The 23,508-nt window shown below is 39.7% G+C and overlaps 2 protein-coding genes across 7 annotated transcripts; one reads left to right on the top strand and one right to left on the bottom strand.

The window, feature by feature from the left end:
• Positions 1 to 515: 515 nt before the first annotated feature.
• LOC111247019 (lysozyme C-1-like) lies at positions 516 to 4,413 on the bottom strand. 4 transcript variants are annotated; one of them, XM_086985834.1, is made up of 5 exons: positions 4,354 to 4,413; positions 3,498 to 3,662; positions 2,807 to 2,971; positions 1,775 to 1,850; positions 516 to 1,268 (listed from the first exon to the last, which is right to left on the bottom strand). In XM_086985834.1, exons 2-5 carry the CDS (start codon positions 3,649 to 3,651, stop codon positions 1,172 to 1,174), a joined length of 492 nt encoding a protein of 163 aa, XP_086841960.1. In that variant the 5' UTR covers positions 3,652 to 3,662; positions 4,354 to 4,413; the 3' UTR covers positions 516 to 1,171. The 4 variants fall into 4 exon arrangements, with proteins under 4 accessions (XP_086841960.1, XP_086841961.1, XP_022653270.1 ...); XM_086985835.1 differs by lacking the exon at positions 4,354 to 4,413 and having other exon boundaries at positions 2,807 to 2,956; positions 3,498 to 4,347; XM_022797535.2 differs by lacking the exon at positions 4,354 to 4,413 and having other exon boundaries at positions 3,498 to 4,345.
• Positions 4,414 to 11,618: 7,205 nt separating this feature from the next.
• On the top strand, positions 11,619 to 16,706 carry LOC111247792 (uncharacterized). Of its 3 annotated transcripts, none has more exons than XM_086982245.1 (5): positions 11,621 to 11,910; positions 13,277 to 13,417; positions 14,012 to 14,332; positions 14,606 to 14,823; positions 15,061 to 16,706. In XM_086982245.1, exons 2-5 carry the CDS (start codon positions 13,285 to 13,287, stop codon positions 15,301 to 15,303), a joined length of 915 nt encoding a protein of 304 aa, XP_086838371.1. In that variant the 5' UTR covers positions 11,621 to 11,910; positions 13,277 to 13,284; the 3' UTR covers positions 15,304 to 16,706. The 3 variants fall into 3 exon arrangements, with proteins under 3 accessions (XP_022654918.1, XP_086838371.1, XP_022654917.1); XM_022799182.2 differs by having other exon boundaries at positions 11,623 to 11,910; positions 13,295 to 13,417; XM_022799183.2 differs by lacking the exon at positions 13,277 to 13,417 and having other exon boundaries at positions 11,619 to 11,910.
• The last annotated feature ends 6,802 nt before the right edge of the window (positions 16,707 to 23,508 follow it).

Genomic DNA, 23,508 nt, shown 5'->3' with positions numbered 1-23,508 from the left:
TGCCGCTTTTGCTGCAGCCACTGCACCAGCAGCAGCAGCAGCACGGGAAACACTCGTGGAAAGAGAGCGAAGTTGGGGTAGAGGAGCAGAGAGGCATGTGGGGGAACAGTGGAGTGGATGCCTTCCCTTTAGCGATGGGTGGACTCGGGTACCACCTTCCCCCGAAGGCTGCTGCTGACATGATGGAACGCCAGCTCAGTGCCAAGAAGTCAATGGTTTTGGGCCTGTGTTTACAGCGCGCGAGCGCCCAGCCCACATTTCTTTGCTCGTTGGTCGCTTCTTTGCTTCTGCCGGGGCTGCTGACTGCAGTACAGCAGTGAGCCAACGCCGTCCCGCCACGAGCCAGTGGGTGGCCTAGCGATGGCCTAATTATAGATGTGGAGTCATATCTTCGTTTGGACCATGTGTGCGTCAGCGATGTGTATTACTATAGAGTCTCGACAAATTATGAAAAGAACAGATAAATATAGTTTGTAAAATTATACAGAAGACAGTTTCTCTACAAAAAACACCAGTTTCTAACGCGTAGAATTGTTTGAAGGGTTTATTTACTTTCGTTTATATAAATATATATATATATATATATATATATATAAACGCTTGCTAGAATAAATAGCCTTCAGTTTTTAGTAAATGAAGGATGAATGATGGACAAAGGGTGGAACACACACATATTGTATTTGAAGGATTCCCCTGGCAACAGCCAGCACCACAGTGCTTATAAAATAGTTGCAGTAATATAATTATTAGAGATTTTTTCAGAAAAATTGAATTTAAATTATTATCTAGAATTAAAAAGAAAATTGGTGGTGACTATTTAAGTACATGCTTTCGTAATACCTATTGGGTTAAGCTTTTCGCAGAGTAGATATGCTATTCCAAGGATGAGTTTACTGAAAATATGATGTATCGCTGAAGTTTCAAAAATCGTCTATCTCTATTAAAAATAGAATTTACTGTTTGTCAGCGAAATTTCTAGATCTCCAATTGAATCGTCTCTGGAATGAATCCCAAAGTCGTTTCTATCTCAGGTCCTATACACTTGCCGGCTCTAAATTGACGATTGGTCCATATAACGATGAATCTCAATGTTCAATTTATAACAGGACTACTTTCCGGTTGGAATGAAATTGATGTGAAGATGGCTAATCTTCATGTAGAGCTTCGTCCGTTACCAGTAATGCCATTGACCTGGCTTGATTTGCACGTCGCAGCCGTCAAGAAGCCCATGAAGAGCCTTCTGACGGCAGTGGCGCTCCCAGCCATGCCTGTCGATTAATAAAAAAACAAAAAAATATTTAGTTTAACTATTATCGCAGGTCCAGAAAGAACCATTGGTGCCATGAGTTCTAGAAGTATATCGAAAATGGTTCGAAGTTATCTTTGTTATCATTAGTAGTTACAGTTATTTATATCGATCAATTATGTATATACGTATGTTGTTAACTAAAATGATCCAGAAGATCGAGTTATTTTATGCAAAAACAGCATTGGGAAGCAGGATGATATGAATGTGATTTTTGCGTTCAGCTATTGTGTCTGTGCATACGGGCTGTGTTCGTTTTAGGCGTACGCCAAGACCCTTTGCACTTTTGACAACATTACGGATGACGCACACGGATCGGTGAATAGCGTTACCTTAAAAATGGTAATTTCATAGGCTATATAGGGTGAAAATAGATCGAACTAGGATCGGGAAATCTTTTTTTAACACACCAATATTTGATAAAGACCTTAAACAAGATCTGCTTTTATATCGATGAATACTGTTTACCAGAATTGAAATCCATATTGCCAGCGGATGTACGATGCGCACATAACGTCATCCTCAAGATCCTCGTCTAAAAAGGCTGCAACATAATATAAATATATGTTTCAATACTTTTGATGTGTGATTTTTAATCTTAAAAAAATGCCTACTCTTTAAAAAAAAATATTTTCTTTGAGCGATAGTTTATTTCTTTTTTAATACAAAATGGGATCAAGGTTTTGCCCTAGAGTAAGCTCCCCAGTTTCGATCTTCCGAAATTCTTTTGTTGCAAGACAAGCTACATCGTTGCCTGTGATCAAAACAAACGCAGAAATATTTCAAAGTAGCTTCTATCATAAACCCTGGTGGGTTCTATATACGAAGACTGTCTTTTATTGTACATACGAAATACTTCACACCTCTTTCCTCAATCCCCTGTTTTGTTCATTGTATAGTTCCTCTACTATTAGTTATTTCTGCGTGAATTTCACATTATTTATATTTGAGAAAATTAATTCTGTGCTAGCTGCATCGACTGCAACAAGCTAGTAGTACTATATTTACGGCATATAATAACCGAAAAAAAGCTAACGCTTTCCCTAATTATGTTATGATTTTAATACATTGGTACTAAAGAGGGTAATATTTGTAATATATCGTAATATGACTAGACAACGCCCTGCAGTTGGGAAACCAAATTGTTGAATACAAAGGAAGGGCGTTTAATATCTCAAGGTGAAAGGTCGAAAATTTCAAGTGATTACTCGATGTGAAATTAAAATATCAGAATTTCACGGTCGGCGCTACCGGCACTACAGCTGAATAAATGTTTTTTTCAAGAATAGAAAAAAAATGTCATAAAAAATACTACATTATTTGGCTTTTTCAATATTTCGCTTAATGTTGTGTACTGTTAAATTTGTAAGGGTAATTAAAATGTAATGTAAGGGCGGTATAAAGAACACAACACAACTTTAAACCGCTAAAGAAAATCTTCTTATAGCTGGTGTTTTTGTATGTGGAGAGCTCTGAAAAATACTGAAAGTTTATACTCACACGAGCAAAGCGCATGACACTTCCCGTTTCTTATTCCCGGTACGAATTTATCGAAGCAGTAGAATTTACTTGGTATTTGAAATATACCTACACACCGCTGGCCTCTGGACCGCGCTTTAGAGAGATTCATCTCCATACCGCTTACAAAATCTGCGACACACAGAACTGGCCAATAGCAGACGAAACATTTCCAGACAGTGTTATGCTTCGAATTGGTCTCCTGACGCTTCTTATAAATTTTCCCATATCGATCACTTTATAAGGCTACGTAATTATATTTGTCCGTTCCATTTATTGGCTTTAATGCATTGTGACGTTTTTGCGCAATTTCTGTAAAAGACTAATTCGAAGACACTTACTGCCCTAGGATAATCGAAAGGTTGTTATACAGCAGTTGACACATTGCTGGTCATGCTCCCTTTATATAGACCGTCCTCATGTTCTCCTTATATATATATATAGAATATAATATAGTAATAATAATTGTACAATTATATAGAAGACTCTAATGATAACAGAAGTGAGGGCAAAGTATTTTGGGCGAAAGAGTCAAACAACGTGCATACAAACGTGTTTTTTTCTATGATGACATTCATCTATTCATCTGATAAAGTAGTTCAAATCCTGACAATATAATGAATAAACAAGTACATATGTATATATAGTACGTATAGCATGATCGATTGCTTACAGTTGTTGACATTCCACCGGTTCCATCCAATCTCTTTGAGTTTTCGGGCGAGGTAACAACGATGCACCTTACGCGTCTGCCCGTCCTCCCACCAGAGTGGAGTCATCCATAAGCACAGCACAAAAGCGATTGCCGATCGGAGCAACTCACTCATGATGTTTAGCTCTTCAATATACAATAGCCTTTTAGCCCTATCTATCTACGACACGGTTCGCCTCGAATATCTTAACGTAACGACATTCTCATTAGACGCGACCGTCAGATATCAACAAGTAATCAAAAGCTGTACATGCGGTGAACCACTGCACTGGCATCATGACAAATATCCTCGATTTTAGCACAGGAACCTTCCGTGATACTGAGTGTAGTAGTTCTATTGAAATCCAACCGAAAAAGCACGCTTAAGAATTGCTTTCAGTCATGCCAGCCGAATGAGTACTGCTCAGGCGAGCTCTAAAATGTTTGCCCAGCCGGTGGACATCATTGCCCGTCGGCGATGCCCACAATGCATACCCAATTGACATTTGCCAAGTAGGAGCTGCCAGCTGAACACGAGCGATGCTAAGTTTGGCGAACCAGACAATGGGCTTTAGATACTACCACGGTCCGATGCGTCTATTCCAATATAATTTTGAAATCGCGAACTCCATCAACTACCGAATAATCCCTATAGCCAACGATATGTTTAAGCCATTAACGCTAAGTACAATATAAAAGAAAAACTTCATATGTGAGCCAGATATAAGCTATTAGTCAAAAGCAACAACAAGAATAATACTAGAAATTGGTACGACGTGAAACTGGGATCGTTTGGGTATGATCACGCAGTGTAGGCTGGAAATTTTGATAAACTTACGATTATTTTTACCAACTGCTCCAGTGGCGACAGGCTATAATAACGTACTTATTGGTAAGGTGTGGGTGTACTTATGGGTAAGGGGTGGGAAATGCCTGTTTCCTAATTGTGGCCTGACAATACTGTCCAACTACAGTGCACGCTTTGGCACTAAGGATGCGGTCCGCCAAAACACAGTATCGTATTCTTTTTACTCCTGGTTGATCGAATCTAATTCGCAACAAAAAAAAAGGACTATACGAGATGTTACGTCACAGTGCGCTCACCGTCATCGACAGAATAGCAGAAGGGCGTCAGAAGAAACCCAAAAGGGGGTAAAAAATAGATGAAATAAAATGTTCAATATTGGTTACAATTTTCCTCAAAAGCTGATCCTCTAGCATCTGGAGTGTTGTGCGTCATTCTAGGTAGTAACATACCCCTTAATAATATACGTATATATATATAAATTAGGATAGCTAAATTTTTCTCCAATAGCTTTTAAACGAATTCAATTATCGATTTAGCAACGCGGTCCGCCTATAACGAGGCAGAAACACGTAACAATTATGGTACGTATAAACAGAAATTCGATTTACTTTATCCGCGCCTACAAACGTACCGACATAAACACCTGGTTTTGTCCTATTTGGTCAATGGAACAGCCATGTGCTATTTGCAATATCGTCGTTGTATTTCTACTCCAGAACAGATGAGATTGATTTGAGTTAGCAGGAGGTTGCTCTATGCCCTTCTCCTTGCCTAGTCCTTCCCAAGATCCCCAATAGACTAGCAAATAGATAAGAGCTGTCGCCAAAGCCAAAACTGGGTGGCCACTCAAATCAAACTGGTTAGCTCAATATACAGCAAGAGCAAAGCTGACGAGGGAGAATCCACTTGGACTAGATCGTTGTTCAGTAGATAGAAAGCGCTATCATCGGACCTGTTAGAACACCACCGACATTGCCCATACCCTATTCTTGATCAAGGGGAAGAATGACTGACTTGTAATTAAAACCCGAAAAGCGCACCCTTTCTCTGGATAAATTGCGAATAGGGACAACCTGAGGGCTGGTATATGGAGAACTACAATGTGATATAAGGATTGCATATCATATGAGTACCGACTTCTAGCTAATATTTTAAACGCTGTAAATATAGCAGGTATGGGCTAGCTGCTAGATATCTTCCCGTTTGAATGTTAACTGTAACAAATACAGAAAACAATTCTACTTCTAGCCGAAGTTATTGGAAAGCTCTACTAACTGATTGGAAATTGACGCTCGTCTACAGATGGTTTTAGCAAAATGGGGATGGAAATAGCAGATTTTGATGTTGTAGTAAGTGAAAAATAATTTACATGTAAAAGTTACGCACTTTTTGACTGCGGTATAGGCGACAAGATTTATCTAGAGTCAGATACCAATGAAGGTAGAATGATGATGCAGACTTTACCTACCTTAATGACATTTGTATTACATAATAGGTAGGTTTTATTAAATCTACTTGTTTCGACACTTGCAACTAAATTAGGTTTTCTGTCATGAAATAAATAACTTGTACGTATATAACACTCGGTTTACTTTGATCTTCAGCATAAAAGATGCGTTGAACCAAATCATAGGTAAAAAATCACACAGCAGAGTATCATATTGGTTTTTCGGTCCGAACTATATCGAAATGTACATCCGACAATAAGAATCACCCATTTACTATTTGGACATGATATGAAGAGGAAATCGCCATTGATTTTCTCCATAAGATCTGTTCCGTCTCGGCTATACCGTCGAGTGTATAGAGAATAACGAGCTACCTGATTCCCAATATTATCCCCTGGGGGCTGACTCGGCTTATACTTGACTACGGTCCTATTCTAATCCCAGCCAGCAATTGGATGGCTAGTCAGACACCCAGCGAGCTGTAAGGCGAGGGGAAATCGAAGCGATACTAGGCCGCCGTATAGATTTCCCAGGCTTTGCCTTCCTAATTCGACAGTCCGCTGTCATTGCGCGTAGCAAGCCATACTTTGTCTGCTCCGGTGCAACGATGCTGGTTGGGTTTGGCGCTGACTATAGGGTATCAGCGTGGCTGAAGCCGCTACTAGCTTTAAATGATTGTTGCCTGGATTCGGGGTGACATCCTACGCTCCAACGGAGGTTCACCCGCGTGCTAACGTCGAGCACCCGAAACTGAGCATTGACCGGTGGCGCGGAATAAGTCTTTCGAAATGGTAAGCCTGGTGACTAAGGAGTTTGTGGGAAAGGGAAGAAACAAAAATGAAGTTTGAGGGCTGGCGAGTTGAAGGCAAGACTATGAGGAGTAAAGTTTTGAAAAAATTAGCCATTTTCTACTAGGCAGTATTACCACGACTACGCTTTCGATCCTCATCTAACAAGTAAGGGAGCATGCTGGTTTGAATGTCAAAGAAACATTATGTTTATCAAGCAAATGCTCTGAGGACTTTTAAGTGTGCATTTTCTTTTTGTCGAAAGCAGCTTTACACTGGCTATTGTAGCGTTACATTCCTAAGTCATAATGATTCATTCTCATAACTCTACGTCTGAATCAAGCGGCTTTAAACTCGACATACACCAGCTGAGTACGCTTCGTAACGCAAGATAATAATCAACCATCTCTTGATTGAAGAAAACACGTCGAAATTTATTAGAAAATCAGTTTATTGAAGAACTTGTGTTGTCTGACGATTTGGTAGGTATACATACTTATTGAGTATGAAATGTACCATAGCCTTATGGAACGTACCGTTCTTTCACAGTAGCATCTAACCTAACATTGAAGGCTGTACCTGGAACTGAATCAACCTTATTTATTAGTAATACCGTGACATTTGCTATTTCTTTTCGGCATAAATGATCGAGGCAGGCGTTTTGAACTTCATTCCCACGGTGGCGCAGGGACATCTGAATAGGATAACGACAATCTCACAAAAAAATGCATTTTGTCTAAAATCAATGTTTAATCGATCTCACCATATTAATGTGTAAATTACTCTATCATTATATATGTGTAAAAGAAATATAGTAAAAACCGTATTTCTATGCTTAAATCAATTGCAAGAGAATTGGGTATTAAATAGCTTCTAAGGCACACACACCTATGAACCTTCCGCACACGCTCCTATAGAGGTGAGTCGTTCGTTTTAGGTAAATAATACTTCAGCTATCGGCTAAGGCGCCTGGTGTTATGTGTGGAACTAACATGCATTAATAATACGTTAAACACATTTTTTATTTTCGATATAATGCCAACCCGCCATTAGAGCACGTGACCCCGCTGAGAACATTTTCCGACAGTGTTGACGGAAAAATCTAACAGACGAGGATGCAGTGAATAGCGAGAACTTCACAAATGCGAAATGTCTTTACGTACGCGTAATGACTAATATTTGAGAGACTGCCAGAAACAACTGTCAGCAATTGCGCGCATCTAAGGGTCAACTTTTGGATTTATCGGTAGTTTTGGAACTTTTCGAAATACTAAATAGTCGGTTTAAACCGTTTAAATACATTTGAAATTATATACTAATAGGTTCAATATTTCTTAAAATAAGTATTGCACTCAAGAAGTATGAGTAACGGATCAAAATGGTGAAAGTCATTAAAACACTATGAATGCAGTGTTAATATTTTGAATGAATCCCCTTTTAAATATATATATATATATTTCCGTTTTTATTAATTTTCACTTGGTTTACATCGTTAATCCAAACATCTGGATTTTTGTAAAAACGTGATCAATTGAACTAGGAATATTTTCAGTTTTTGCCAGTGTAAAAGTACCTTTACATACAGAGCATGTTGTGTACTTTGACTATCTGTTACGCCACTAGAATAAACTACGAATTGTCCTTTTGAAGCTTATGATGAGCCTTTATCCTGCTTTATTTGAGAAGCGGTATTTTTCAATCGCATGTATTACACCGTTAGCAATAATTAGACATCCGATGCACCGAGAGGTTCCTCCTTGTCACTTAACTCCAAAGACCATTTCGTTCGAATGATCAATGCAATGAATGATACTGATATTAATAATCAATTTTAAAGAATAGATATCGATTTGTAATCTTCATCGTGCCACGGGCCTGACTATCCACTGCAAAATATCAGCGTTGAGAAGCACTGAACGAAGACAGGTGTCTTCACTTACTGCCCTTATCTGTTACTAATTGTCAGACTATAAATACGTTCACGCACATGTCGCGCTTCTTCCGTCGAATTCATATTTATCCGTTGCTGATAATCATCACCGATTGAAGTGATTCATATATTTCTCACGTGAATCCGTTTTTCCCTAAAGGCAGCTAAGGGTTCATGTAATTAATGTAAGGAACGATTAAAAAGTCATGTGGTGATTTAATCCACGGTGCACTATTTACACCAATCAGTTACCACGACATCGTCAGCTATCGGGACTCAGAATACACTACTTTGTTAATATCACAAACAACAACTGGTGTGCATCCTTCGCTTCGTCTAACTTGCACGCGACAAAAACAAATAGATACAGGGATTCCTGGAAGAACGCCGAACTCTACTAATCGCTTGCTTAACAACGGCCATGACTCCAATGGAGGCTACAGAGATCTGAACAGCCTTTATCATTCGACAACTACATCACATATGTTCGCGTAAGCGCTCAGATGATTCGAATCATCTGAGCGCTTACGAGCGATCTTGGGATCGCCCAAGGTCGCCTGCACAAACGTGACATACCATTTAGCCATCGCACGTTCAGGTAGTCTCTCCAATTTCATCTTTGGTCAAGGAGAGTTTATAGGGCGGCGTCTCTGACGAACCTTCACACCTCTATGACTTGTCAGAATCACGAGCGGCAAGCCAAGCAGACAACAACCGTGATTCTGTATTACTCGTTGCGCTATGACGCGTCTTCACCGCAACAACTTTTCTGGGAGTAGCGAAACAGGTAACATTAGCACAGCCGCTACTTAATGCCCGTTCACTGGATCATTCTGTCACTTGCCAGCTTCTTTATTCTCACCAGCGGAACTTGGCGATTCCAACAAGAGGAACTAGGGCCGCAACTGGTATCGCTTGCCGCAGCGGGGCCCGGTGTGTAACACCGCCTTCCATAATTGGCCGAAATCCTTCCAGTACCTGATCGAGTACCGAAAGACCAAATGCTCTGGGGATATGCCAGCCAGCATACGCAATCGCAGCCCTTGCTAAATCTACGACAAACAACTAGTATCGGAGGTAAACCCACTAAACTGAAGCCACGTCTGCACCTTATGGAATATGTACCACTAAAATAAGCGTGGCGTGTCATTTAACAATTTTTAACGGATAGCAGTATCTAGAGCGATATTGATACGGGTGTCAAGTGGACACCAATAGAAAGATGCTAAGGCTTTTTTGACCGCAGCTTTCACAGACTGAATTTTGCATTTGCTAGGAGGCTCTGAATTGAAGGACATTGTCACAGCAAGTTCATTACCACGATACATTGGCCATATGCATGCGGCGATTGCTTCTAGGTAGAATCGCCATTGATAATTAGTAGCGCAATAGAAAAACTACGATTTATTTTTGAACACCATATATTGTGTGTTCATACATATGAGAGACCATATTATATCTTTTTTTTTTCGATATTGTCGCTTATGATTATTTTTTCCAATTTGTATATCAGTCAGTATTCGTCAGTCAGTAATACGGTTTGGTTGGGGGGATTAGCGTTAATTAACAGTCTAATGTGTTGTACCTATAAGTGCGTCCGTTCTACGTAAATATGAATTATATAGTGAACATATCATCGATTTTTGTGGTTCTCAACCTTTTTTTAGTGGATCACAAAATAAGAAAGATTCACAAGGTGTTCGGCAAGTTTATGTATAAATGGATATTGTATGTATCTGTGTAATATGCTAATTCGCGGTAAATTATTATTATATAAAGGATCGGGCTATTAGATTTGGCTTCGTTTGAGTCTTTTTGTGGCAGCACAGACTAAGCAGTAAATATGTTCCAATGAGAATCACAGCGCAGCTAGCCCGGCATGGAATGGCTATTTATGAGTCATAAATTAATGAGTCAGGGGATGTGTAGTTCTGATCTAAGGACTTTTACTTGAAAATTTGTTAATCAAGTAAATTAGTGTACATATACACATTCCAACAGTCAGATGTATTGGTCGAAACAACTTTTGCTGGGTGGGAAAATTCGATATTTAATCGGAGGCCTTTCTTCACTTGGATCATATGCAATATTCTTCCAATAATACACGATTAGAGCAGTTAGTTACTAGAACTTGAGTAAATACACATTGTATGAGGAAATTATCAAATGTGTTGGTTAAGGCAAAATCCGGCCGGCTGCACGAAACGATTTTCATAACTTCATGTATTCCGATTTTTTTTTAATCGGAGGGCTTTGTTAGCTGGCTTTTCACCATTATGCAGCTATTACGCGCTGCCATTGTCGTACGACAGGAGCCACCACTTCAACCTTTGCTATCGCAAGCAAGTTATGCCGCTGTGCTACATGTGTATACAATCCAAAATAAACTGTTGCTACCTGATACCGAAACTAGTAACGGAAATTTTGCAAAACTTGAACTTGTTTAGTTAAGAACATGTTTGTAATTAGCATCAGTCTTTGGCTCAACTATACATTCCTTTTTTTTTGCTAAAAATGTTCCTTTGGGTTTCGCATCTTTGGATGTGTATATATTGTATATGTATATATGTGCATATATTGGATGCACACCGGTGTGTCGGTCACAATCTGTGAAGCTAATCTCTTTGACTAATAGATAGAAAAATTTTATTCATCTTGGGTGGATAACTCACTTCAGTACAATAATAGTTGCTTTAAGGCTATTTTGATTATCGAAGGTTATTGCTAGTATTTTTATTGATTGATTTTTACACACGTGAGCAGTCTTCGAAACGGCTAATCTCGCTTGTTAACAAAGCAATCTATTTGCAATATAGCAGAATATGCAATTGACGAATAAAGGCCGGTGTCATTTTTTGGCGCTCTTTTAACAATAATAATAATAAATTCGGATTTGTGGAAACCACAAAAGAACGTGTGAGAATTAGGCAATCAAATTGTCTAAACAAGCTCGAAATTGCGTCTGTCAGTTTTACAGGTAATGATGACTCAAATCGAATAAGCAGTCAAATGAATGATCACTAGCGTGCACGCTACACGTTATAACGCATGGCTTCGTACCCTCGCAAACTCGCGCCAAGATATGGTCGTGCTATTGCGTGAATAGCAGATGACATCTTCTAAATAGGACAACGCGTACACATTCGACCCATTAAAAGCGCGAGTGCAGACATCGTGGACGACATTTGCTGCGAATGAACCCAATCGTCGGTGAAGTTCGTTACCCTTAGCGTAACTCTACTCAAACGGCAGCCATAAAAAGCGACTAGAAAACTAACGGACCAATTGTGTAATCCTGTCTGCTTAATATTATATCACCTATCAGGTGGACGTGTCTTTGAATTTGCGTACAATTTGTGCATTACAATGTTGGAAACTGTTCCTAGTCCGGACTTTCTCAGTGGCGTAGATTGGCGCATGGGTAAGTTGACAATTGATACATATTCCACTCATTTAACCTTTTGGTTAACACATGATACGTGCGGCCAACCAGTAGTTTAGAGCGTCTGATATTTGTGTGTATACACTTCTAAAAACTTGGATAATAACAACTGGTATTGCGGCGTGAACGGTGTCCATTAACTGAAGAAATGTGTGTGTCAGACGTAACGATCGAGATGGCCAACCCGAGTGACTAATATAAATGTCAGAACATCAACGTAACTGATCGACATTCGCTTCACAGTAATTTATAATATTGTATGCAGTACTAGAATATAATTGCAGACCGCACAGGCGCAGGGCTAAGGCACGCGTAGGGCCAACCATGTCTGGGTAGAGATATAGCGGGTGAGAAAATCTTAAGGACACGTTGACTATGGACACGTGGTCTAGGTTCGAGCCCGGGCATAGACATATTTGGTTTCGTATTGGGAGCCAGCCCTCTGATGGAACGCCTAACGGCGATACCGGACGTAAAACTCGAAACATGGAAAGCGTATAGATAACATTCGCTCTGTGTGTGTGTACCCTGTACCGCGTTCCCCTTAGCTAGTCGGTTAGTTAGCTTCACGATGGCCGCCTAAAGACCACTGTAATAAATGTCGCAACACAGCGTGTATGCCAATAAAGCCTTATAATGAGACGTAGTCGTGGACGCAATCTTTCTGAACGGGGCCGAACCGACGTTTTGATAAAAAAAAGAAGTGGTCCTCAAAACCTTCGACATGTGCTGACCGCACATGCGCTAACCATAACAGTAAACGGTGAGATGATCAAGCATGACTCGCCAGGCAGGCTACAGTTAATACTGACGGTACCGTAAGTTAACTACAATCGCTGAGTGGCGGACATTTACCAATGCGCTTTTTAACAATGATCAATGAAAACTGATCGCGTCCACGCCGTTCGCGTATTCTCGCTTTTTCGCATTATTAATATCAAATCCGACCTGCGACATGTACATTCACCACAGGACGAAGTCCATTCTATAGCCAATTTCATTATGTAAAGGTAGCGTATCTAGTCTAAACTTCGTTGATTCTATATGGCTGTTTAGTTTAATATTGGAAAAAAAAGCTGTCCATCAATCAGGTGGGAAAGGCTTACGATACTGGCTCCGATCGAATCGAGCTGGTGGTATAGACACTTCACGAGTCTCCCATGGAATTAATTCTGGAAATTACAATTTTTCTTTAATTATGTGTACATCTGATACGGATGAAATCCTTGTGTATTCGTAGACGCACCCCTCCAAACCTCTGCTATTCTGGAGTTCAAAAGATTAACATGTAAAGCTTGGAGTCGGTGCGTTCCCGGTAGTGGAATTCACTAGTCAATTTAAACAGGGAATTAAATGATTACAGATTTACCGGAGGGTTCATTTCCGTCGAGCAAATGGAACGCAAACGAACCAACGCAGTCCGCGGCCAGTCGAAGAAGCCCAATACTGACACAAATAGGCTCGGCCTTCAGCTTTGTTTCGAACAGTAAGCTTTGACAATTGGGAAGTTCGGAACATACATGGAACAGAATAACAACACTGATGCTGGAATTGAAACAGAAGAGCATAATTCGTTATAGGGCGAATGGGTTTTTATCGATCTGAGAATTTTAGATCTCTGAGTAACTAGAATTTAGCGAGGTTTACCCTCTGAATGGTCACTTTACCCTGCAAACATCATTTGGCCTTATGGTATTTGCCTCAGTTAGTTACCTCTATGTTACCGGCAAATTTAATATCTTCACAACAAATCATCATTGTACTTTTATATACCAACCAAAACCACAGCTAAGGATTTTTATTGATTCTTATTTCTCTCAGGGTATCTGTTCTCGTCTTTATGATAGGCCGGGCATTGTTGTTTAAACAATAAATATGTTTAGAAAAAGCTTTTTTAACTGTGTCGAACGAACATTGAAACCTAAATAGAGAATTTTACAGTCTTCCGACCATCTGGCTGTGCCCAAGCCATGTACCTGGGAATGACAATATGGCTTTCGCGTCGCGGCGACATTTGTCATTCCCCAATGGCACCTCCGGACGTAACGGTTAATCATGTTATCGTTTGTATCTTGTCTAGACTCTCCCGGGCAGAAGAACAGTTCGGCCATTGGCGAAGGAATCCCGTTGTCGAAGACGGGAGGATCTGCGGGCATTCCTATCGCCCAAAGCTCTGTATGGTCACCGAAGCAGAATACTGACCCTCTACACGACATTCGTACGAGCATACAGAATGGTTCTCTGTTCAAATTCGCAGAGTCCACTCTGGCAAATCAATTTGGCTCAATGCACCTGCTCGGTCAAAGAGTTTCTACTAGTAGCTCTGACACCAACAGCAGCAATTCTGGTAATAGTAACGGAAACAATCTAAATAACGGAAGAAACCCTAGCAAGCATCAAAGTAAGTACTGTGAAAAAAATTATACTCTAACATTTTTGAAAGCGGTGCGTATATGTCTCATTGGACATAGGGTAATGCCTCTGCCAGGTGATAAAACAATCGTTTGTTGCGGCGGAGTAGGACTCAGCTTCTTGGCTTGATCGAGTCTTGAAATGTTTTCATGTAATGACCTGTGTCAGGTCTATTTATAGAAAGCTTTGTCATATCGATTGTCTCTTTATTAGGATAATAATTGTTAAAAGTTTATATTTATATCTCGACCCAAAAATGCAGCTTCGGAATCGTCGTCTACCTCCTCAATGGCTTCTCTGCAGTACCCAGTTTCCCAGGCTTCGTGGAGTACTATGGTGCAGAAAAATCCTCGGCCCATAAAGCAAGCCCGAAGTCGTCCTCGACCGGCGAAAACGTTTACTTTCACAGCGTCGGGATGTTGCAGTTCACCGAAAATCAGAGTCATCTGCACTGCTTGTAACGAAGAGCACGTAACCAAGGTAAAATTTCAGTATAATAGACATGGTCATCCTGTCATCGAGTCAGGCTACATTCAGGCTGCGACATTCAGATTTTCAATTTTGTGGTTGAACTTCGCCAACGAGTCTGTATATGGAAGTGAAAGCTATATTTGAATACAAGGTTTATTCAGATGCCTTATCGGTTTGTTATATTCGGTTGCTAGAATGTGTTACTGAACTAATCGCTCATTGACGGATTCTCTTTCCGATTTCTAGGTCAATGAGGAGTTGAGGCCAAGGGTCATTCCCGTAGCGACTTCGCAGCTCGGCTTTTGCCGTTTCTGCCAATCTAACGGTGATCCAGCTGAGGTTTATCAGAGCCACTGTCTACGATCGGATGACGGTAAGGTTACATGCCCCGTGTTGCGTGAGTACAACTGCCCGATTTGCAAGAACGGCGGGGGAGATTATGCCCATACAATCAAGTACTGCCCGTTTGCGCGCAAAGCGAAACCGTAGATTCGGGAGTCGGCCAGCACTGAACGCTAGAAGCGAGAGTGCCCTGAAATTGGCCTCGGAAAAAGCGACACTAAGGAGCACAATATATGCCTTTTACATTATCGAGCACGTAGGAAATAATGTGAATCGAAATATTAAAAAATATGTGTAAGGATGGCGGGCGAAATACTGTAACAACATGTTGGAGGTTTTTTTTTTTTGCTGTAGATGTCTACGAGATAAGCCAAGTAGGTGAGCGGCAGTGTTGCGAATCCATGACAGTGGTACATTAAAGCATGGAAGTTCGCTTACGAGTTCGAGCTCGTTACTCGGCTTCTCTTTTCAGGCGTCTGTACGGTAAATGACGGGTTTTACTTTCCTAAACTAAATACACTTTTTATTAACTGCTTTAACATATCTTCTAGGGAGCTCTACACATGAGCTGTACGGTAGGAGGCACTTAACGGTTGTATAGTTTTTCAGCGCAATGGTTGCTGGTACCGCGCTTAATCCGAATGAAATGACTACGTGGTGTTGGTGGCCGTTGTAAAGCACGTTGATGCGGCAGTTGTGAGCTTTACATGCCCCGGTATTGCACGTAAAATTGTTGTGTATCAGATCTGTCAAAGGGATTTTTACATTGTAGTTTGTAGTTCAATCTGGATGAGAACTGGCTCAGGGCGTCTCTCGTCTGTGATTGTCGATGCAGCGTGTGACGACTCGAAAACCAGTGACGATGAAAAAATGCTTTCAGGCGTGGAAAGGCTGGCCGGCGCGTTCTATAATAGCAAGGAATTTCTATTAATTGATATCATTGCACATATGTCGAATTGACAAAAAAAAAAAATATGTGATGATAATAATCACTGATCAGTAACAACTGGACGTGTGTTTTGTTGAGCACCATTCTTTCATTTCACGATAGTTAACAGCTGTAGTCATTTAGTCAATGACTCTCGAAATGATCAGGTAAACAAATGAGAGTAACCGTATTTGTTAATCTCCACTGACGTAATTATCATTAAAAGTATTATTATTATTATTATTACTATAATTATGCTTATTATTATTATTATTATTATTATTATTATTGTTATTATTATCACTGTTATTTTGATCACTACCGATTCGAAATAAGGCAAAGTATGGACGAATACCACGCGATTGTCCGGTCCATTTCACAATTTCGAAACATTCGATTTGAAAGTCTGTGATTGTTTATCAATGCTTGATTCCTTCATAACTTATCATTGTTAAGTGCGTATTTACATTTATTTCAAAATGACAGACAAACCTAATTGCAAGTGATAAGGAATTTCTTGTTCCAAACGTGTGCCTATATTGTGTACATATTCTAATAATCGACATTATAATACTTATACTGTCATATAAATGAATTTCAAATTAAAGATATTATAAACGTTGTTACTGCGTTTTCGTTTAATTACTCGGTGTCTATATTCTTGCTGTCGTATACAATCATAAGATGATAAATTTCACATTTATCATAGAGCTATTTTTCAAGCTGTATAGAGACTTGCGGCTCATGCTGTCTACGAGACGGTGAAATACCTCGAACAGATTAGCGAAGCAGAAAACTGATATTGTCTAGGGAAGCTTTCTCCAAATTTCAGTAGATTTTTCAAGGATTTGCAGAACATTTCGGTGGGAGCCGGGTCTCCGTATGCTTGCGTAACGATAGACGACGATCATTCTCTCCTCAAAAGAAACCGAACAGTATAGACTACGTACATGTCACAGACATTTGCGTTTTTACATCGAACGTTCAAAATTCATCAAATGCTCAAATCTTCGACGGAAAATAACCTAACGGGTCTAAACGCGTGCTTCTGGTTGAGTTGGGCTGGGCTACTAGCTGAAATGAGCAAAAAATAAAGTAATCATCATACGACAAGAACACAGGTCCATCGCTAAAAGATATCTAGCGTAGATTGTAACGTTAAAGTGATCTACATAATACCAAGATTCGTAGGAAATCCTCGTTCTCCAAGTGGACAGGAGCCAGTATGATTAGGTAGTGGAACATATAGATATCGTGGTCTTTATTCAAGCAGTTTGGGCTTTATATTCTAGAATTAGGAACCGTTAAAGTCAGTCAAAATGCGGCATTTTTATGGATGCGGTTTTTCCCAGGACAGCCATACTCTGTCATACAACTCTTTCCCGGGACAATAAATGTTCGTTAGCTCTAAAGATCTATTCTATGCTAAGCTATAAATCTGTTATCACCGAGCGATGGTACATTTGCCCCATGTCGATCTAGAAATCGAAATCACTGCAAAGTAAGACTTTCGCTTACGGTTTTCATGTAGTTCCGTTCTCACTTTTTCCTAGTAGACAACTTGTAGATTGTTGTTACGAACCTAGTTTCATTATGTTAATTTTACTTTGCTTTACTTTTGAAACAGGTGCTCTTCGTTGTTGCAAGTACGAAATACATACATGACTATGTTTTGGCTACCCAGATGCGTCTATAATTACGTATAGTCGAACACCATCGATAGCAGCGCTATGATAGGAAGAGCTGAAACAAAGTTCACCGTTTGATGAATTTGAACTTTATATATATACGTAGGTAACTAAAACCCGCCAACGACGGCCAGATTGAGTGTTAAAATCCGAGAGAAAGTTATTTTGTGCTCAGATCACCTGCTCGATCTAGTTAGCCTATAGTAATAGCATGCATGAGACCAAACGCTGACTAATAAGTTACAATTTTACGTTAATCATACTTCGTGCTAATACTAGAACTAGATTAATTTGTCTATTTTGGTAAATTTTTCAATGAATGTAACGGATTGACAATCCGTCACAAACAGTTGTCAAATGACTCGAGTCTTTTGTACTGTAGGAACCTGATATATAGCGGTTACAGTGTCAAAACACATGTTTTACGAAGTAACGAACATGGAAAAATGAGTCTTTTTAAGTTTAGGAAACGTCGAGTGAACCAAAATTCAATGGAGATATTCAAGTCAACGAGCGTACACGATCTTCGTCTTTCACAACGCAGGCCATTTATGAGGGCGGGATCGCCGCGAGACGATCGAACCGATGAAATTGTACTTTCGGTTCCATGGTTCATATCTGTACCAACAGTTTCCACTTTATTTTTCAGTTACAAAGGATTATATGGCTGTATACTTGGTTGCAGGACGAAGGAAAACTGACTTCGTGATAAGTCCTGCTTAAATTGGCATAGTACCCCATTTATACGCTGGATTTACATTGTCGGCTATGGGCTATGATAACACATAACGAAAAACAGTGTCGTGACAAACGCTCGTTGATAAATTCATACCCTATAATGTCAAAGGACATCCTCCATTACCGGGCACGTCTGCCGTTATGTAGAGAAACTTGACGTCGCAGTCTGCTCACGTCAGCTATTCAAATCGCATCTCACTTTTAACCATGACACTTCAATGTATTATATCAAATTAAGACCTTTGTTTATAGTACCCTCTCGCCACGAGCGACTGTTTCATACCGGTAATCATTACTGCGGCGAGCTAACGTATCATACGTTGGCCTGATCGTTTCATTCTGCCGGACTCAAGCATCGATGCCAGAGCATACCCAACGCCGTATGGAGCATGTATGCACCTAATCCAAATGACGAACATTTATTTAGTTGGTGATTCCAATTACTATTGAATATAACTGTCGGATATCAGATCGGCTAATGCTTCATGGTCAGGACCGCACGTTGCTTTATGGCCCAAAACGTTAGAGCTTCTGGTATACTTCAATTAAAGATTAATTTTTAACCATCCAAAAAGATAGTGAGATAGAGAAAAAAAAAAATAGTCCAGTTCCGCTGTGACCTTATTCGCAGGAATGCTCGATGACACTCTTTGGATTTTAGGCAAAGACGTTGGTTTTTAGCTAGCTAAATCGTTTCGTTCATACGTCGTCACAGATCAGCTTTCTTATTGAGATTACGTCTGCCTACCCAAAGCATTCTTTATTACAGTTTTGTGTCCGTTTTCGTTTGTTTTCAGACGTACGCGAAATAATGCCAATATCACGTTAGCGTTCATCAACGTTTCGCTCTACTACAATGGAATCGTATTATCCATTGAGCATCGTACTACCTTGATTAGTGTTATTTGCGTGGCACGACCTTTAGTAAGTAAAAATAGAGAAACCTGAACAGCCATCTTTGAAGATTCGTAAATTATGAGGCTCTTGTTTCTGCACTCTAAAAACCGTAATACGTAAAGCAAGATACGTTCAAGTATAAGGCGTTCGACGTTCTAGACCTAATCAACAAGCAACTATATGCACGTGAAAAACATATTATACGATACAAACGATTCTTTTACGTTTGTAACGGCCGAGAAGTCGTCGTTGAGTTCTACCTTATTGTACTTCATTTGGTAAACCTTCGATTAGTTACATCGAATAAGCAAAAAGCCGGACTACTACGTTCTGGCTCTGAAACTAGACTATGGTCTAGCGTATTTTTTACGTAGTAGAATAGCTAGTACTTGACTTATCACGAAAACAATGATAATGTAAATTAGAAAGGTATATCCACGTGGGACTCGGGTATAACGGCAGAAACTCGAACCGAATTTATAAAATGCGTGGGATAAGTAGCGTAGATGATCAATTACAATTCCGCTTGTCAGTAATTAAATACAATGTATCACTAATAAGTGGATCAGCGTTTCAGGGTTCCAGATAGAAGATCCCCGAGAGCCCATTATTGTGTTTATTAAGTAATTTTGTTATGATTAAACTGGGTGGACGATAATAAGCAATTTGCGGTTGACTGTTGGTTGGCTACACAAAACACACGATATAGTTAGTCGCCATAGTCCAGTACGATGAAGTATAATATGGTTGTTTAAACGAGATGGCGTTATTCACGGATGACTAAAGGGACACCCCGCTTTATGCCGCATCCAGACTGTCTTATAGTTTTCATTGAATACGCATGAAGTAAGCCGCTATCGCTGTAATACATCGGTTAGTTGGTGGCCAGACGGACTTGCTTTACTATGCGCCAGTGTATCTTTCCTAAAGGTATCATCGTATAAATAATGCAAAAGGCTCCTCGAGTCGAAGAAGTTAGATGTGATTTTTGCCGTCCCTGTCTAGCCCGAGCCCAAGTACCAGCCCAATGTCATGACCTTCCTCTAGACGTTCTTTTCTGTTCCTAGTTGGAGTCCAAGCGTGCAAATAATATTCTAAAAGTGATATGTACCGCCGCTTGTTCGCGTCAATCACTTGGTACGTCGACGTTGATCTTCGGCTCGAGTCTCCCACTTAATGCCGACGTGCAAGGCAGATCCCTACCACTAGAACTTAAATTTTTGGAGTAAACTTCTAATAGGAGACACAAATCCGCATGAGAGCGTTAGATCATGGAACAACTCAAAAACAATTTTGCTCACTACTAGGAAGAAACAAGGATTCACTTTTTGTAACTTACTGAGGAGCCTTTAGTAAAAAGTTCACCGTGATGAATATACTAATCACACTAACGGAATCAGCATTACAACAGCCTTACTCTACAAAGGTAGTTTCATAATGAAATTCCTTCCGAGACACTGTGCTGCTTTGAAATCCGACTCAGGGCAGATAGAATCATCTATATTCTGGGATTTAACAATTTCAAGTTGAACTAACTTTGAGCCATTAAGCCTAATGACAATCATTCCATCTTTGTTGGTATTTCAACAACGAAATATTATCATACGGCAAATCATCAGCGAGTTTGGCGCTCGATGTCTAGATAAAACTGCTTAAAAATGTCAATATAACCAGAAGCCTAGAAGTATCTGTCTGCACAAAGTTAGGATCTTTCTACTCCATTCGGTATTAGCCAAGCGCCAATCGATCCCGCAAACGCTGAAACAAACTTTAGCCATACAAGACGGTAATGTAACACATTTTTTTTACACACTCGCGTACCTTGACATAATGAAAAAGAAAAATAGTGTATTTTTAGCTAGGCTAATAGTTGCTATCACAATTAAAACATAAAAGCACGACCGGTAATCGTAGCGATCAGATCCACAAAATAGGCCTGAATCAGTGAGACGATTCAACACATGTCGATATTACTGCTCCTGTCTATTTGAGCACAGGAACTGAAGATCATTCCATTGGCTTAGAAAGGTCCGCCCCTTGGCCGCTTCGACCTAGCAAATTTGATATAAAAAAAATCAAAAAGTCTCATTTACAGAACTATTTTAACTATGTTTGCTACTGAGAGTTCCACTTATTGAAGCAAACCTCATAAACTGAAAGCATATAATATTTTCGAAAACGTGTACCAGCCTTTCTTGGCAATATCCCGTGTATGCTATTGCAGACGGCCACTTTTCGGCGCATTTGCTTTGACATCGTTATGATAGAAGATGATTATCTTTCGAATTCTGCCAAGATGTTCGATTACGTCAACAAGAATGATAAGTTACTACTTCTACAACTGAAGCTTATTGGAGTATTTCACTAACGCCGTTGGCGTTTTGGGGAAATCAAACGAAAGCTTCTAACCTCAAATGCGGGGAAGTTCCCAGAAATCAAACGTGTTGAAATTCTCCATTATTTGCCCTATTACTACCACTTGTTCTTAGTCATCGGACTTAAAATTTTCACACTAACACATATTTGTTACAAAATATATATTCAGTTCTTTCTCTATACATTTCAGGTTTTAGAGACTAAAATCCCTTTAGCGCCCAATGGCCCTATCGGTCCTTTTCATTTATTAAGCATTCTAACCAACTCAAATTGTCTCGCGTTTCAACACGCTCAGTCTCCATTCTATACGGGTGACAGTTCGTTACTGATTAAGCCTTTGTCGGTATCTGTCATCCAAATAAAGGGAGTCGCTGAAGCACTACTTCATGAAGACGTATACTTCTTTATTTAGCGCTGTCCACAAGCGATCGGACGACGGCATTGATTGGTTGTCTGCTACTGTTCCGTGATTCATTCACGAATCACCTACAGCGTCGCGAAGCCGTGATCAGCAAACGAGATACGACAGTAGAGCAAAATGGCGAACGGCTAGCGCCACCATGTCCAAATCTACCCACGCGGAGTCTCCAGATGAGATTAGCGTCGGTGCGTTGCAGCGTTCAGAAAATAGCATTCTTAAAACAGACGGCGGCGAGACCAGTTCGAGGGATACGTTATACTAGTTTCTTTTCTCCATTCGCTTTGATTCGTCCGCTAAGCAGAACGAACGTGTGCGCTGAGATACCCGTTCATTTTTTAGCCCTGCGAATTTCGATTATGTACACTAAAGTCGGACTGGAAGAGCAATAAAACCCGTTTCTTGGTACAACGCCTTAACTTTAAATGGGAACAGGATATATCTGTTCAGTAGGAATATTACTGATCTGTAGGATTATCCCAACTAGGAGTTTATGCTTGTAGCGTTCTGTTTTTCGAGTACAGCAGTGATTTCCAATATATACATATGTACATACATACATAGGCGGCTTATAGTCTCTCGAAGTAAATTTTCTACCGTGTTTTATGCAGTTTGCAGACAGCCTGCAACAAAATACTATGTGACTCAATAACTCTTGGTCCAATAACGACTCTGCTGTATTCTGTTCTGTATCATTGTGATAGGCATCTAATTCTTTATAGCATAATGTACGTATCCATATTTTGATGAACGATTAGAGAACATGAACTGATAAACTTTTCTGTATCATATAAACCTACCAATCCAACTTAACTATAAAAAAAGATAGAAGAACAAAACAGAACTAATAACATCTAACAGCCAATAACCGCTCTGCAGGGTCTAATGAACACGTTTTTTTTTAGTTATAATAAACAGAATAGTTATAATAAAGTAGTACACATTTTAGGATGACGTCAACACATCATAGTCCTTTTACTGCAACATAGCTAAAACCTGTCCTGCAGAAAAATCGAAGAAAACCTCAGATCCCATTAGTAACTTAGTGAAAAATATAGAAACCTGCATTTGAAAGGTTTTTGCAAAGGGATTTCTATTTACTTCAAGGTTTAGTGAACAGCTATATGCTATGGACGTAAGCTTGTCTACGCAATATAACTTATGAGAAACTTAAGTATATAGTGAAATTGAGTTGTAAAATTAACAACAATTGTTGATCTGCTGCTTTTTTACAAAGGTAAAACGTGATTAACGATAATTCTGATATTGAATATATTATACCAGATATTGAATACATTGAATTAATA

This window comes from Varroa destructor, unplaced genomic scaffold (assembly GCF_002443255.2).
Source record: "Varroa destructor unplaced genomic scaffold, Vdes_3.0 BEIS01000003.1, whole genome shotgun sequence".
In the NCBI taxonomy this organism is placed as follows: domain Eukaryota; kingdom Metazoa; phylum Arthropoda; class Arachnida; order Mesostigmata; family Varroidae; genus Varroa; species Varroa destructor.
Note: the sequence above shows the minus strand (reverse complement) of the source record. Positions and strands in the feature narration are given on the sequence as shown.